This window comes from Spermophilus citellus (genome assembly GCF_964194105.1).
Source record: "Spermophilus citellus genome assembly, chromosome: 5".
Classification (NCBI taxonomy): domain Eukaryota; kingdom Metazoa; phylum Chordata; class Mammalia; order Rodentia; family Sciuridae; genus Spermophilus; species Spermophilus citellus.
Genome location: NC_138186.1, coordinates 55596486 through 55614662, shown reverse-complemented (window position 1 = coordinate 55614662; position 18177 = coordinate 55596486). Strand labels below are relative to the sequence as shown.

General features: G+C 38.1%; 1 protein-coding gene across 5 annotated transcripts in view; it reads left to right on the top strand.

The window, feature by feature from the left end:
- KIF6 (kinesin family member 6) overlaps positions 1-18177 on the top strand; it is a 400202-nt gene that overhangs the window by 160400 nt on the left and 221625 nt on the right. For all 5 annotated transcript variants that reach the window (XM_081295096.1, XM_081295095.1, XM_081295094.1 and 2 more), the window contains exons 8-10: positions 4247-4390; positions 5344-5430; positions 11338-11441. In XM_081295096.1, coding sequence (XP_081151222.1) covers positions 4247-4390; positions 5344-5430; positions 11338-11441 — 335 coding nt within the window. The remainder of the gene's footprint in view (positions 1-4246; positions 4391-5343; positions 5431-11337; positions 11442-18177) is intronic.

Below are 18177 nucleotides of genomic sequence, written 5' to 3'. Positions count from 1 at the left end.
GGCCTGAACCTTTGCTCAGCATCCCTTGCCACTCATATCAAGGCTGCCATGTTCTCCACTGCCATGTTCTCTTCTTACACTGAAACAGATCACCCAAATCTCATTCCATATTGAGGACCCTCACATTGCCTTTCCAAATGAAACTAGTTCACCCATTCATTGTATTCAGTACACGTTGTATTCATCAGGTTTCTTAGTTGCAAGCGGGAAAGTCCATGCTAGCTATTTTAAGCAGCATAGAGTATACTAAACATAAAGAATCTCAATAAAAGTTAGAAATCTGGCTTGGATACCACCCAGCTGGAAGCAAAGCAACCAGAAGACACAGCTAACCAGCCCACTGAATTGTTCTGCAAAACACCTCTGTCATCCCCACCCGGCACTTACAACACTGAGGGCAGGGTTTCAGAAACTTCACCAGAGCTACATCAGAAGAGCCAGATGGCTTCCACCTTTCTCTTTCACAAATCTGATTCTCCTCCTTATGGTCACTACCTCGTATTGCTTTTCTCCAGATCCCACACAGGGAATCTGCTTGGTGGGGCTACGTTTTATGCAGAATATGAGTTGTGAGACAGAGTTGTGTAGAGTTATGAGTTGTGTAGTTTTATATGAAGTCAAAGTAGAATGGGAGTGTCTTGAGTACTGATGGAGACAACTTAGTTTCTGCCACATATACTAAGTTCTGGAACGTGGTTTTAAGCAGTGGAAATAGAGTAGTGACCAAGAGGCATGGCATCTCTGACTTGGAAAAGTAGAACATTGAGTGGGGAAGCAGATGGAGAACAAGTAAATAAAGATAATTTTAAATAGTGGTAAGTACTAGAAGAAAAATAAAATATATTAACAGGCTGTTAATATTGCTGTGTAATATTTGACAGGGTATCCAGGAAAAGACCTTTAAGGACATAAAATTTGAACAAATATTTAAATGAGAAGAAATAGAAAGCTGTGTGAAAAGTTGAGGCAGGAGCGTGCTGGGTAAAAGGAACAGCAAGTTCAAAAGCTTTGATGTGGGAATAGCATTGGCCTGTGAGAAGGCCGGTGCCTGTGAGGGGAACATGGCAGGAGACGAGGTCAGATAGGTCAAAGGGTGCCAGATTTCACAGGACTTGAGTTATTATACTAACTGTATTGGGAAGCTACTAGAAGATCGTAAGGGAAGTGACTCAGTGTACCTTATATTTTATAAAGACTGCTCTGGTTGGTGTGCAGAGAATAGGCCATGGAAGGGCAAAAGTAGAAGCATGGAGATACTCAGAGCCTTGTGCAGTTGTCCAAGCAAGGAATCATGGAGTCTTGGGTAGGAGTGGTCCATTTCTGGGTATGTCTTATTGGAAAACCTAAGAAACCTAGAAATTGCTGATGGATTGGATATTGAAAGTGAGGAAAAATTTAAAAATTATGGCTAGGGCTTTGGCCTGAGCAACTAGGAAAATGATGGTGTCATTAATAATGATGAATAGACCTGAGAAAAAATCAGACATGGGGCAGAGAGGAGACAAACCCAGTGGCGATGAAAAGTCACCAAAGAGCTGACAGGTCAGGAGAGGTTCAGATTGGGGTATATATTGGGAAGACATCAAAATAGAGATTCCTGTAAAAGCCAGGAGATAGGAAGGGATTACCTGGGAAGAGAGTATAAATAAGAGAAAAGAGGATCAAGAACAAAGCTCTGGAACTCCTCACTACTTATAATTTGGGAAGAAAAAAAGGAATCATTCATTAACTAGTTTTTAAAAAATATTTATTTTTTAGTTATAGTTGGACACAATACTTTTATTTCACTTATTTATTTTTATGTGGTGCTGAGGATTGAACCCAGGGTCTCACACGTGCAAGATGGGCACTCTACCGCTGAGCCACAACCCCAGCCCTATTTTTTAAAATATTTTTTTAGTTGTAGTTGGATACAATACCCTATTTTATTGGTTTATTTTTATGTGGTGCTGAGGATCGAACCCAGGGTCTCGCACATGCAAGGTGAGCATTCTACCGCTGAGCCACAACCCTAGCCCTATTTTTTGGGGGGGAGGTGTGATTTCATTTATATAAAATTCAAAAACAAAACTAAAAGAAATATTAAGAATAGATACAAATTGTGATTATATATACACAATGGGATATTACTCAGCATTAAAAAAATAAAATTATGGCATTTGCAGGTAGCAGCCCTATTTTTTAAAAAAGAGAGAGAGAGAGAGAGAGAGAGAGAGAGAGAGAGAATTTTTTTATATTTATTTATTTATTTTTTAATTTTCGGTGGACACAACATCTTTGTTTGTATGTGGTGCTGAGGATCGAACCCGGGCCGCATGCATGCCAGGCGAGCGTGCTACCGCTTGAGCCACATTCCCAGCCCAGTCCTATTTTTTTAAATATTTTTTAAATTGTAGTTGGACACAATACCTTTATTTTATTTATTTATTTTTATGTGGTGCTGAGGATCAAACTTAGCACCTCACATGCACTAGGCGAGCACTCTACTGCTGAGCCACAACCCCAGCCCCTCATTAACTAGTTTTTGAGGAGAGCTAAAACCAAGAAACATGGTGTCCCAATTACCAAGTGAATGAAGTGTTTTCCCAAAGGAAACAATGAGTGCCTGTGTAGAATACTTCATCCAACTCAAAAGGCTAACAAGAAGACAGTCAGTGCTTTTGGTACAATTGAGGTTGCTGATGACCTTGGCAAGAGTCATCTTGGTCTAGTGTAATAGTGGGCATCCAGAATGGGCAGCATCCAAATGAAAGAGAGCACAAGATGAGATGCATGTAGGAGCGAAGTCGATGAGGACAGAAGAGGAAGAGGGTGGGGGGCTGACCTGAGCAGAACAGTAACAGGGAAAAACAGAGTATTCTTTAATGATAAGAATGTAGGAATCCAGTGGCAGATACACAACAGTCCCAGTCAGCTTGCTTATATCTGGTAGAAAGGTGGCCATCAGCTCAATCTGAGGTTGGAGAGAAGAGAGAGGAGGGATCCCGTGACATGGGGCTGTCTCGACACTGAGGGACAGAGATTTGAAGAGGGAGGAGAAAGTATGAAGGCCTCCTTTCTGAAGGAGGGAAACTGATCAGGACTGCTGGGCTGTAGTAACACCTGGGCTTATGAATTTAAAGTGACACTAGTGGTATATGCTTTTTCTTAAAATAACTTTCAAAAATAATCTTGACATCTTGTTTTGTAAACCAAAGGCGATAAAGGTTGTGGTGATGGGAACTACATAGCTGGGCAGAGGGAGGGCTTGACCAGCAGGTGTTGATATTCCTAGGATCCAGGATCTTATGATGCCCCTGAATTGACATTCTGTGGGCCGATAATTCCAGCTGCTTTGTAAGGGACATCCTAGCATTGGATAATCTTCCCAGGATGACCCTGAGCCCCTGGTGCCTCTCTTTGGGGACAGCCCCAGCATCCCATCATCCATCTAGTGCCTTCCTATTAAGTACCTAAGGAACTCATGAGGAGTAAGATAAGCTGCCTCTTTCATCGATGTTGAGAGCAAACATGTCCACAGCACTTACTATGTGCAGTTACTACTCAAAGTGATTTACACATTTTAATGCCTTTAATCTTTCTACTGTTATGAGGTAGGTACTATATTTATCTTGGTTGTACATGTGAAGACACTGAGGCAGAGATGTAGAGTGGCATGCTCTAGTAAGGTTAGGACTTTCCCCTGGACAACTTGCATCAGAATCTGGGATCCTCAAACTCTTACGCAACTGCTCATAGCTCTTGTTCACTGTTCTGCCTCTGCCTTGGAAATGGGGTACACAGCTCAATTTGTTTGCTTTTGTTTGGATGGGGTACTGGCAATCCACACAGGGCCTTGTGCATGCCAAGCAAACTCTCTTCCACTAAGCTACATCTCTAGCCCTACAGCTCAATTTTGGTGGGATCAAAGTCATCAGGCATGATTCACTATTATGTTTTTATACAGATTTTCCAACAGCTGGAAGCAAAATGAGAGTGTGTCCACTCGTCTGCAAGTCACTTCATCTGTCCAGAAATTATGGGGTTCACAATACTAGGTTCATGCTACATTTACTTGATTCCATCTTTACCATTCTTGTACTGAATATTCTTGCTAAGGTATTTATTCCATGTCCAACTTTTAGATGTCACCCTGCATTTAGTCATTCTTTCTTTTCCTATTTTTATTGCTGCTGAAGCTCCACTGTTTGTCACTTGTGCCTTTCCTGTCAAGGTAATGCTATTGTTTTTTTCAACTTTATCACAGGTCATCATTGCCCTTTCAGAAAAAAACCGTTCGCACATTCCTTACAGGAACTCCATGATGACCAGTGTCCTGAGAGACAGTTTGGGAGGGAACTGCATGACCACTATGATTGCAACGCTCTCTTTAGAGAAAAGGAATATCGATGTATGTTGTTTTTCTTTTTTTCTTTTTATTCAGGGGATCTTAGCCTGGGTTTTCCTTGCTGGTTTGGGGGATCAAGTTGAGGGTCCTGAGTGAGTTTCCATCTTTTCTGCTGGGTTGAGATAGGCTTCAGGGGTGAACACACCACAGAGTTCTCAGCATTAGGTTATTTGCTAGCATTGTAAAAAAATCCATTTGAGAACTGACTTCACATATACCAGCTTGTTTGAGAAAGCTGTAGACACAAATTTTGGAAGGCCTGCTTAAATTTGAAAGGCGTTTTTAGCCAGAGAAATTAGAGAGTCTTCTCTTGCTTCTCTTGAACAGTTTTGCTCCTGGCTAGTAAAATCTGGGTGCCTTGGAGGTGTCCCTGAGATCTGTCCCCAGACGTGTCCCAGGGTGCAGCGTGCTGGCTGCTTTGGCGGTGCCTGACTAGTGAATGGCTCTCCTGGGGCTACTCTGGAGCCAGCTGACGTTTCCCACATTGCAGTTGCTGAATGTTTGGGGTCCAGATCCTCTCCAAGAGAGCAGCAGGGTGCTTCCCAGAGCACGCCAAGCCTTTGATGGTGAGGTGCCGTGAACGGCCCCCCTTCTTGGTCTGTTACAAATATTTATTTTGTAGTCTCTCATGTTTGTGGTTGTGGTACCTGCTGTGATTATGACTTACATATCTGGTTCTGGTTTAACAGATCAATAGTTAAAAACACATGTCAGTTGCCATTTGGGGTCTTAGGATCTCCCATATTTTTGGCATTGGTCATTTTATTAAGACAAAATCAAGAAAATAACCTTCCAGAGCTAAGTTCCCTAATTTAGAGGCATCATTCTTCATTGTGGTTTTTATATACATCACTCTTTAGGTATGCATCTTTTTTCTATGACTAAAATTTAAGTTTTGTCTAACAAGAAATTTCTCTCCCTGTTATAACACTTTTAAAAGTTGTTTTGCTTTGTAGGAATCTATATCTACCTGCAGATTTGCACAACGAGTGGCACTCATAAAGAATGAAGCTGTTCTTAATGAAGAAATCGATCCCAGATCGGTAAGCAACTTGTAACTGTTGAAAAAAATGATTATATCAAAGATTAGCTAAAACTCGGGCTGGGGCATTTACTCTGGACTAGACAGTGTTCTAAGTAAGGCATTAACTGATTAAATTCTCAGAATAAGCCGGTGAGTAAATGCTGGCTCTGTCTCTGCAGATAACAAAATTGAGGCACAATGATGGTAGCTTGCTCCGAAACACAGTGCTAATGAGTCTCAGCAACTTAGACAGACCCTGTCTCAAAAGAAATCTAAAAAGGGTCAGTACTCAGTGATAAAGCACCTGAGTTTGATCCCCGGTACCAAGAAACAACAGCAATAACAAAAATAAGTAGCAGAGCCAGGACTCAAATCTAGACAGTCCAGCCCAAGAATCTGTGCTCCTACCTCCAGCTCCCCACCACTTTACCACAGAGTTGTGCCCTGAGTCCTAAAAACATAGGCAGCCTGTTCCAAAACTCAGTTTAGCTTTCTAGAGACAAGAACAAACCATCTTGTATAAATGCTTATAACAAAAGAGAAATGCTAATGGTTCATACATGGGAAAAATATTTTGAATCACTGTCCTATATTCTAGGGACTTTCAAAAATTATCAGTCTGATTCATGGAAAAATGAGCAAGTTTCTTGTTTTATAATAATAAATCCTCCTTTATCAAAACACTTTTTTTAAGGGAAAAAATCTTCAAGTTTCATGAACGTATATATTTTCTCTTTTCTGTTTGTTAGTTTTCTGTAAAGGGAATACAGCACCAAATCAGCTCATGTGAACACTTAAAATGTGGAAATGAAATATCTCAGTTTTGTCAAATTCCATAATTAAGATTTGTATCTTAGCCAGGCACAGTGGTGCCCACCTATAATCCCAGCAGCTCAGAGACTGAGGCAGCAGAATCACAAATTCAAAGCCAGCCTCAGTAACAAGAAGAAAATTCAGTGAGGCCCTGTCTCTAAATAAAATACAAAATAGGGCTGGGGATGTGGCTCAGTGGTTGAGTGCCCCTGAGTTCAATCCCTGAGAAACCCCTATCCCCAAATAAAAGATTTGTTAGGGCTGGTGAAAGATATAGCTCAGTGGTATAGCACGTGTCTAGGCTGTGTGAAACCCTGGGTTCAATCCCCAGCACTACCAAAAAAAAAAAAAAAAAAAAAAGGATTATATAACATTTTTAAAAATCACTCAATTTTTTTTATTTCTCCAGAATATAAGCTGATGTAGGTTTTCTAGTATGCATTATTAAGGAATATGAAATCTTGCCAACAGTGCTGCAATTAAAAATTTCTCAAATTTACTGTTTTCCATATTAATTACTTCCTCTTGATTATTTGCCCCTTCTCCCCTGAAATCATTACACTGAAGAATAGAGAGAAAGGAAGAAAAAGGAATGATGGGAATATCTGTTTTACCCTGCTTGCCTCTGGGAGCACCAGGCTTCCCTGATAGAATTCTCTTCTGGAAAAACCAATGGATGAGGCAGGAGTCTATTTCCAGTACAGGCCCTGGTCAGGTATCAGCATCAAGAAGAACCCCCACAGGGAAGAAGAGATGGAATGTAAGGGCCTGAGTCAAGTGAAATTGCACTTCCTACTGTCCCTACCTTCCAGCTGCCCTATGACATTCCTGCGCAGAACAAGAAAGACAGTAATGGCATTACTACCCGGAAGAAAAAAATTAATAAAAATCAACATATTAGACATTGGAAGGGGTTTTCCTTTGAATTGTCTAGAGAGACGCTTCCTTGAAGCGACATGATGAATTTGAAGAAAGGCGAACATTGTTATGTGTTTGATGTGGATCTGTGAGAGATTTAAAGAAAACAGATGAGGAGTGAAAACCTAATAGCTGATAATTGAACAAGTTGCTGGGGTCTGCCTAGTACAGAACAATCTAGTAATTAACAAGTGTTGTTTCCTCGTTTCTATAATAATTTCATCTGAACACTGACATTTCTATTTACTATTTTATCTACATAGTTTATCTGAAGTGTAAGTGACAATTGAAAATTTTTCTAGAAACCATCCAAGACACAACTGGGTGGGATTTCTTATGCCTTACTCTCAAATTATAATGGCAAATGTGGAAACAGCCCTGTAAGATGGGGGTGATCAAGGATCTGCCCTACTTTCCTTAAAAGTATTGGTACTTCAGAGAGAGAAGGTAATAAAAGAACTGTGAACCGGGTCAAAGTTGGTGACTGGGCTTGGGCCAGTATCTTCTCAGGAAGGCTTTAATTTGAGAGTTCCTGCAGTAATCTGATGGGAGGTATAACTGTGGTCATCTCAAATCATAAAAAGTTGGCTTAGTTTTGATATATCTATTGCATAAGACAGTGAAATAAAGTGAAATAATGTAGTTTTTTACATTTCACTTTGAAAGTTTTAATAGAAGCAAAATGTATTGCACCAAATATATTAATTTATTAGAGGAGAGTTCAAATGAATGACTCACAGTTCTTTTCTGAAGATTTTTGTTCTTCATAAGCTTGATGATTCTGGGAATATTTTTTAAAAGAAGCAAACAAATAAAATTCAGACTCTCCTATATGCATTCAAATAAAATCCTAGGAACACTGACCTGTTCAAAATACTTAGCACCACATTCTTTGGGACTTCTCTTCCTATTGATGTGGTCCAGATCACCTGAAACTCACCTAAATAAATTTTTAGAAGCACCTTTGAAATATATATCTGAGGTTGAAAGAAATTAAAAGAATTCGCCAGAGCCTGAAAGAAAGCTGAGGCTACAGTTGTCCTGGAGTGGGTAAAAGAGTTGTAACAAAGGGATAGGAGTAGTTCCTGGAATTTTGCAAGGAGGGTACTGAACCTAAGACATCTTCTTATCTCCCTAACAAAAAGCCTGGGGGGGGGGGGTGGAATCTAATGGCATAAAGAGACATTAGCGCAGCTTGACTGCCTTAGCCTGGACTCTAAGTAGAACAAAAAGTACTTTATATAAAAAACTGAAACCCTCGGCACTACCTCTCATGGTTTTGAAATTCAAATCCATACAACCCTTTTAGCCTGGCAACCTGCAAGCAAAGTTACGGAATTAGCAAAGGTACTGAAAGACAAACTAGATTTTTTTTCTTTCTTTTCTCCCTCTCTCTTTCCATTTCATTCTTTCTTTTTTGTTCCTTTCTCTCTTTTTATTTGTCTGTTCTTTTCTCCCTCCCCCCTACCCCCTTCTTTCTTTTTTCTGGTGAGTAATACCAAATAGTCAAAGGAGTGTGAAAGCTGAATTGGAGCTACTCATTTTTGTTTTAGGAATTTTGCATAATGATCACAGTGGGTTTATTTCAAGGATTTAGGGATAAACTGGGCGCTGTGGTGCATCTCTGTAATCCCAGCAGCTCAGAGGCTGAGGCAGCAGGATCTCAAATTCAAAGCCAGCCTCAGTAACAAGAAGACCCTAAGCAACTCAGTGAGCCTCTGTCTCTAAATAAAATACAAAATAGGGCTGGGGATGTGGCTCAGTGGTCGAGTGCCCCTGGGTTCAATCCCCAGTACTCACCCCAAAAAAGTATTTAGGAATAAGTTATCACTAGAAAATATATCAATGCATAGAAAAAAATGGGAAAAAAATTATAATGAGAATTTGTTTATGGAAGGTAATACAGGGGTGAGAACTTTTAAGAGATCTATAATGTTTTATTTCTTAAATAGTGGGGACATGGATGTTAACTTCAGCTGTGTAGTGGGTATCATATATTATTTAATGCCTTTTCTGTATTCTGAAATAGTTCAAATTAAAAGACCAATTACATGAATGTAGGTGATTCATCACATGCACAGTTTAAATGAAAAACATTGGATGATTTCAGATTAAGTATTTGATAACATTAAGCATTCATCCACACATTGAAAGACTCATTAAACTGTAAGTGAACATTTAAACTGATAAAGCATATTAATCAAAAAATTACATAAACATCACTTTAAAAGTGAAATGTTAGAAGAAATAACAAAAGACTGTTTTAAGAATTACACATGAAGATCCTAGCTAGTGAGACAATAAAAATAATAAAATGCATGAGAATTAGAAAAGAAGAAAACATCTGTCCTTACTTGCAGATAATTTTTTGTTTATGTAGAACATTCAAGAATATTTAATAATAAACAGAACCAAAATATGCTTGGAAAATTATTTAGTATAATCCAAAACTGAATTGCATTTTTGTATTCCAGAGGCCAACAATTAGAAAATATAATTTTCCAAAACCAATTACAATATCAACAAAAATTTTTTTCTATAAATAAGATATTTATAGAAAAATTATAAATTTTATTGAAGGAGAGAGGCTTACCATGTTCATGGATGGGATGATTCAATGTAATTCCAATTAAAATTTGAGGAAGGCTTTTATATAATTTGATGAGCTAGTCCCAAAATTTATATGGAAGAGCAAATGGCCAAGAATAGCCAACTCTATTTTGGAAAAGCAAAATATGGAAGGGGGTTGTCTTTTCTAGATGCCAAAATTTCTTAAGATATAATAATTTAAATTATAGCATTACCATGTATATAGGCAAATGTTTACAACTCTAGCCCAGAAGCAGACACATTTACATGTAGAAATATGTTATATAGCATAATTATATTAGCAATTTTATATGGTTAGTCATATAAAAAATTGAAATTTGATTCCTATGTTATATCTTATACAAAATAAAAGCTACCTAAGTGTGAAAAGTAAAGCTTTAATGCTTTTTAAATATAACAAAAAACACTTCTTTGGTTTGGGGTAAGACAGATTTTCTTTAAGAAAATACAAAAGTACAGCTAAAAAAAATTGCTAATTTGGTTATATTGAGATTCAAAACTTCCATCTAACAAAAACAACACCATGAAGTGGAAAACATGATATAGATTGGGAGAATCATGTAAAACTAGCAAAGGATTCAGATCCAGAATATATGAAGAAGGCTGCAGATAAGGAAAATAAAAACAAATCAATTGATACCTTGGCAAGAATGTGAATACATATTCTCAGAAGGAGAAACCCAAACAATCAATATACATATGCAAAGATGGTCAGTTTCACTAATATTATGAAAATGCAGATTAGAACTAAAATGAGATATCAGTTCACACCTACCAGATTGATAAAATTAAAGCGCCTGTCCATATTACATAGTAACAAAAATGTGGGGAAACAGGAACATACATACACATAGCTGAAGGTAATGTAAATTCATACCATGACTCTCAAGTGCAACTTAACTAAGTATAGTAAAGGCATTCGAGTGATCACCCCAGGGAGGACAGAAGGGGAATAGAAAATAGCAGGTTCCAGTTATATCAGTATGTTTTGTTTGTTAAAAATTAATTCTAAGTCATATGTATTGGTATACACCTGTAATCCCAGCTACTCAGGAGACTGAGGCAGGAGGATCACAAACTCGAGGCCAGCCTCAGCAACTTAGTGAGACCCCAGTCTGAAAATAAAAAATAAAAAGGACTGGTAATATAGGTAGCTCAGTATTAAGGTGTCCCTGGCTTCAATCCCCAATACCAAATAATAATGATAATAATCATAGCTGTTGTTGTTGTTGTTATTATTATTATTATTTTACAGCTATTTGATACAATATTAAGATTTACAAATAATGAAGTATTGGAGGAAGGAGAGGTTCTGAGGTCATAAATAGAATAAGATATATTCCATGCTTGTATAATTATATCAAAATGGGTTCAACTGTCATGTATAACTAAAAAGGAACCAATAAAATGAATAAATAAAAAGATATAACAAAGATGGCTGGTAGGTACAGAAATGCCTTTTAGATCATTCTCTAACCATTTTTATATCCATAAATAGTTCATAATTCTAAAAGATATATGCTCTCTGCCATCAGGTCACATTAATGAGAAACTGACATTTACCCTCCCACGTTGCCTTTCATAGATGATTATATGCCTTCAAAAGGAAATCCAGGAACTGAAGGAAGAACTGGCCCTTGTCACTGGGGAGCAGAGGACAGAGGCACTCACAGAAGCAGAGCTCCTTCAGTAAGCCTGCAGACTTTTTTCTTTTTCTCGAACAGTGAAAGTTTGTGTTAACTTCTTTGTTGGCCTTGACGTTACAAATTCACCTCAGAGCATGACGGTCTCCTGGGACAGTCTGAGATTGCATTCAGGCGCCAGTTAAGAGTGGAGGCTTTCCATGAAAAGCTGCATGAGGCTGCTAGTGTCTTTGCCGCCTCAGCTTTGAGCAAGTAAAGAACAGGGCATGGAGGGAATGGGAATCTCTTTCCCATGCCAGCTGCAGAAAAGGGGCTGTGCAACAGTCATGCAGTTTTAAAATCCACACCCCAAACACTAAAGCTGTGGATCTCAGATCTGAAAGAAGTTCAAGAAACATCCTTTGTGTTAAACTGCATCTTGCTGCAAGCACCAATTTATCCCATGCCAAAGTAAGCTTTCTCCTTTAATAAATAGATGGCCCATATATTATAGTTCAAACACTCCAACTGGGAATGAAAGCAGGTATTCAGGGCTTGTGCAAGCATGGCATCTTTCAGAGCCTTTAGATTTGTGGCCATATGGCATATCGGTGGCATGCTGGGGCCGCGTTCTCTCTCTGATCATGCGCCACAGTGGTGGGCTCTCTTGTTTTCTGTGCTGCTTATTTAGCATCTGTGTAGTGATAATAATGGACCAGGCTTAGAGCAGTGACATTCTCTATTTCCAAATAACAAATAGAGCCATACAAAGATTTTTTTCTAAAGATTAAACTGCCATTTCACCTAACTTTCCCTCAACAGAGAAAATGGTAAGTAAAAAGACCGTACCTGTAATACCAGCCGCTCAGTAGATGGAGCAGGAAGATCACAAGTTGCCAGGTTGGGGAACTTTAGCAAGACCCTGTTTCAAGATAAAAAATAAAGAAGAGCTTGGGATATAGCTCGTGCTAGAGGATTTGTCTAGCATGTGCCAGGCCCTGATTTCAATTCCCATACTGAGGGGGTGCAGGGGGCGGGGGGGAAAGAATGCAATTGTTTTCCGTAAACTGCTGTACAGCTTCCCAGGAGGTATGGCTAAAACTTGAAAGGCATTCAGCAAACTTTCTGTCCTCCAGGAAAGTGTTTCCTAATTGTACAACACTATATGTAGTAGGATAAGCCCCTGCAAAACTGCTTTGTGGCAAATTTGCAATATCACTCCTTGAAGTAGCTCGGGATATCCTTTACAGAATGTTCTTTTTTTGTTGTTGGTTCTTTTTAAGTTATACATGACAGTTAAATCCATTTTGATATAATTATACAAGCATAAAATATATCTTATTATAATTGGGACCCCAGTCTTGTGGATGTACACAATGGCGAGATTCACTGTGTCGTATTCATGTATGTATATAGGAAATTTATGTCAGATTCATCCACTGTCTCTCCTATTCTTATCCCCCTTTCCTTTCCCTCATTCACCTTTGTCTAATCCACTGAACTTCTCTTCTTCCTGTCCCTCTTGTATTGTGGGTTAGCTTCTGCATATCAGAGAAAACATTTGACTGTTGATTTGGGGGGATCGGCTTATTTCACTTAGCATGATACTCTCCAGTTCTGTCCATTTACTGGCAAATGTCATAAAGTCATTCTTCTTTATAGCTGAGTAATATTCCATTATGTATATATAGTACATTTTCTTTATCCATTCATTTGTTGAAGGACACCTAAGTTGAAGGACACCATAACTTAACTATTGTGAAGTGTTCTGCTATAAACATTGATATGGCTATGTCACTGTACTATGCTGATTTTAAGTCCTTTGGATATATACTAAGGAATGGGATAAATGGGTCAAATGATGGCTCCATTCCAAGTTTTCTGAGGAATCCTCATACTGCTTTCCAGAATGGTTGCACCAATTTGCAGTCTAACCAGTAATGTATGAGTATACCCTTTTCCCCACATCCTCACCAACATTTATTATTCCTTGTATTCTTGATAGTTACCACTCTTGACTAGAGTGAAATGAAATCTCAGTGTGGTTTTAATTTGAATTTTTCTAATTGTTAGAGATGTTGAAGATTTTTTTCATATATTTGTTGCCTGATCATATTTATTCTTTTGAGAAGTATCTGTTCAGTTCCTTTGCCATTTATTGAATGGGTTATTTGGTTTTTTATTGCTAACCTTTCTGAGTTCTTTGCATATCCTAGAAATTTACACCGTATCTGAGGTGCAGGTGGCAAAGATTTTCTCCCATTCTGTAGCTCTTTTTTTCATGTTCTTGACTATTTCCTTTGCTGAAAAGAAGCTTTATAGTTTGATCCCAGCCCATTTATTGATTTTCGATTTTACTTCTTGCACTTTAGGAGTCTTGTTGAGGAAGTCAGTTTCTAAGCTGACTGTTGGAGTGTTGGACCTACTCAGGGTCTCTGGTCTAATTCCTAGGTCTTTGATCCATTTTGAGTTGAGTTTTGTGCAGAGTAAGAGATAGGGGCTCAATTTCATTCTGCTACATATGGATTCCCAGTTTTTCCAGCACTATTTATTTGTTGAAGAGGCTATCTTTTCCCCAATGTGTTTTTATGGTGCCTTTGTCTAGTATGAGATAACTGCATTTATGTGGGTTTGTCTCTGTCTCTTCTATTCTGTCCCATTGGTCTTCATGTCTGTTTTGGTGCCAATACCATGGCGGTTTTTGTTACCATAGCTCTTTAGTGTAGTTTAAGGTCTGGTATTGTGATGCTGCCTACTTCACTTTTCTTGCAAAGGATTGCTTTGGCTATTCTGGGCCTCTTATTTTTCCAAATGAATTTCATGACTGCTTTTTCTATTTCTATGAAGAACATCACTGGAATTATAATAGGAATTGCATTAAATCTCTATAGCACTTTTGGTAGTATGGCCATTTTGACAATATTAATTCTGCCTATCCACGAACATAGGAGATCTTTCCATTATCTAAGTTCTTCAATTTCTTTCTTTAGTATTATGTAGTTTTCATTGTAGAGGTCTTTCACCTCTTTTGTTAGATTGATTCCCAAGTGTTATGTTTTTTGAGGCTATTATGAACGGGATAATTTTCCTAATTTCTCTTTCAGCTGATTCATCATTGGTATATAAGAATGCAGTTGATTTATGGGTGTTAATTTTGTGTCCTGCTACTTTGCTGAAATCATTTATGAGTTCTAGAAATTTTTTGGTGAGTTTTTCTGAATCTTTTAAGTATGGTTTGTGTTGTTGACAGAGATAGTTGTAGCTCTTCTTTTCCTATTCATATACCTTTAATTTCTTTCTTTTGACTAATTTCTCTGGCTAGAGTTTCAAGGACTATGTTGAATAGAAGTGGTGAAGTTGGGCATCGAGTCTTGTTCCTGATTTTAGAGGGCATGATTTCAGTTTTTCTCCATTTAGAATGATGTTGGCCTTGGGTTTGTCTTATGCCTCAGTGCTGAGGTGTGTGCCTTTTATCTATAGTTTTTCTGGTGTTTTAAACAAGAATGGAGGCTGTATTTTGACCATTGCTTTCTCTGCATCTATTGAGATAATCATCCGATTCTTGCCTTTAAGTCTATATATGTGGAGAATTACAATTATTAATTTCCATATGTTGAACTAACCTTGCCCTGGGATGACACCCACTTGATCATAGTGCACTGTATTTTTAATGTGTTTTTATATGTGATTTACCAGTATTTCATTAAGAATTTTTGCATCAATATTCATCAAGGATATTGGTCTGAAACTCCTTGATGTGTTTCTGTTTGGTTTGGGTATTAGAGTGATACTAGCTTCATAGAATGAGTTTTTAAAAGTTCCCTGCTTCTTTGTTTCATGGAATAATCTGAGGAGGATTGGTGTTAGTTTGTCTTTGAAGCTCTGGTAGAGCTTGGGTGAGCACCCATCCAGTCCTGGGTTTTTATTTGTTGGCAAGCTTTTATGGCATCTTCAGTTTCATTACTTGCAATTGATCTATTCAAATTTTCTATATCCTCTGGTTTGATTTGGGTAAGTCATATGTCTTTAGGAATTTGTCAGTGTCTTTTAAATTTTCTAGCTTATTGGACTATAAATTTTCAAAATACTTTCTGTATTTTAGTAGTGTGTGTGGCAATATTTCCTTTTTTATCATGGATTTTAATAACTTGAGTTTCTTCCCCTCCTTCTTTTGGTTAGGTTGGCTAACGGTTTATCAATTTTGCTTATTATTTCAAAGAACCAATTTTTTGTTTCATTGATTTTTAAAATTTTTTAATCTCAATTTTATTGATTTTTGGCTCTGATTTTAATTATTTCCTGTTTTCTACTTATTTTGGTGTCAATGTGTTCTTTTTCTAGGGCCTTGAGATGTAATGTTAGATTATTTATTTGGTGTTTTTCTATTCTTTTAATGAATGAGTTCAATGCTTCCATAGTGTCCTGGAAATTTTGATATATTATATCATGTTGTATCACTTTTTCATTTACCTCCAAGTATTTTTTTTATGTCATGACTGATTTCTTCTGCTATCCATTCATCAGTCAATAGTGTAATATTTAGTCTCCAGTAAAACTACAGTAGTTTCCGTTTTGTAATTTATCAGTGATTTCTAATTTCATTCTATTAAGGTCTGATAGAACTATTTTTTTGTATTTGCTAAGAGCTGCTTTGTGACCTAAAATATGATATATTTTAGAAAATAATCCATGTGCTGCTGAAAAGAAAATCATTCAGTCATTGATAAATGAAATGTTCTATATATGTCTGTTAAGTCTAAATTATTTTTTTTAATTCCGTAGCTTCTTTGTTTAGCTTTTGTTTGGAGGATCTATACAGTGATGAGAGAGGTGTTTTAAGGTCACCCAGTATTATTATGTTGTAGTCTATTTGATTCTTGATGTTGAAAAGGGTCTGTCTGATGTATATAGATGCTGTATTGTTTGGAGCATAAATAGTTACAGTTGTAATTTTTTATTGTTGTATGATTCCCCTAAGCAATATGAAATGACCTTCCTCCCTTCTGATTAACTTTGGCCTAAAGTCCACTTTACCTGATATTCTTTAAGAATACTAACCTGAGGATTCCTTCACTGCAATGCCCCTTTTCCCTCAAAGAAAGTAATTGCCTCTTATTATCTTTGAAGATAACTCTTCAGAATTTTGATCTTCAAGTCATGCTTGGCCAGAAAACCTAAGCCACTCCCAGCCTTTCAGTGAAAGGAATCTAATATAGTAAGATAAGTGCACAGAAGATGGAATTGCTTAGAAACTCAACAGGCAGTGATGCAGTGCTCCAAGGTCAGTAATGGCAGGTCCCACACTTAGAACTGGAGGGACAACAAGACAAGGTGAGCTGGAGCTCACCGGTAGGAGTGAGACCTGGTGAGTGCTCCCAGACTGGCCATGGAGTACTGGCCACTGAAGAGCCATAGGTGCTGACACATCATCCAGGTGACAATCCTGGGCTTCTGTTTCATCCTCCTCTCAGTCTTCCACCAGTGTCTCCCGTTGGCTGAATTTACCTAGTTATTAAAGAAGTCGGGGATTAGTTTTCTGTGATGCAGAGTCGACAGGGAAAAGGTTGAAATTGGGTCTTGATGCATCATATCAATAAGTACCAGTGTGTTCTCTCATTCCTGTGTGTCCTGTGTGTTGCATAGGAAGCCCCGTTATTTCTGTTATCAGACTACATTTGTGTTGCACCAAATCTAGAGTTATGGTACCAATAGAAACACATGAATCTCTACCCATGTCTAAAATCAACAAGTGGACTTATCCAAGCCCTGGAGGCTTTGAGGAGTTCCTGAGATATTGAGAGGTGGAGGTTGAAATGGGCAAGAGGAAAGGCTTGATGAAGACACAGGTGCAACCCTGGGAAGGCTCCATGTCTAGAGGTGGTGGATCGCTGGAGCAGGAGGGGCTGGAACAGCCAAGGAGCATTTGGCAGGGCTGTTGTGGTGGAAGCAGTTGGTCCTATGAGCCCTTGTGAACTCCTCCTTCCCAGTGCTTAGGACAGGGAAATTAGAAAGGACCCCAGGTCTCTGACAGAGAGGGGCTAAATAATTGCTGCACACCAGCTGCTGTCTGCAGCTCTGCCAAGCTCCTCTTCTCACTGAAAACAATAAAAAACACAAGCATCCACAACTGCTTCAGCCCCTTGTTCACGATTGGCTGCCCAAGATGAGATAGCTGAGAGTCTAGAAAATGATGAACTCACCAAAGGAACGAGAGAAACAGACCTAAGCGAACTGCCAACAGTGTGAGAAAGACGAGAACAAGAGGGATTCACGACTTGCAGGGGCAAGAGAACTACCACATGTTATACTTTAGCAAAGAGAAATACACAATGAAATATAAGAAGCAGCAATACAAAGCAAGTTTTGTTATATATTCTTTATGATACTGATTATTGTCACTAATTAACTTGCCACTTAATTCCATGTATGAATTTTCCTGTTTAAGTTATTGAAATAATCAAATGTCCCATTCATAAGAGTTTGGGAGATGAGAGTGAAGACAATAAAATCCACAACAGATTAAAAATTGAGAGAGTTCTTGGACTGATTTCTCTTGATCCATAGATAACAATCATATGAATGTCAATCTGGACAGATTCTACATAGATAGTATGTCGAGTAGCCATTAGTTTTTGCAAATAGTTCATTCATTCACTCATCATTTATTATTCATGTAGCATTCACAAAACTTCTGTGGCCCTGAAAAGAATACAGAGACCCTGATCTCAAGGGGCTCACAGTTTGGTGGTGGTGACACACATAAGCACAAGTAATGATGACACAATATAGAAGCTTTATGAGAA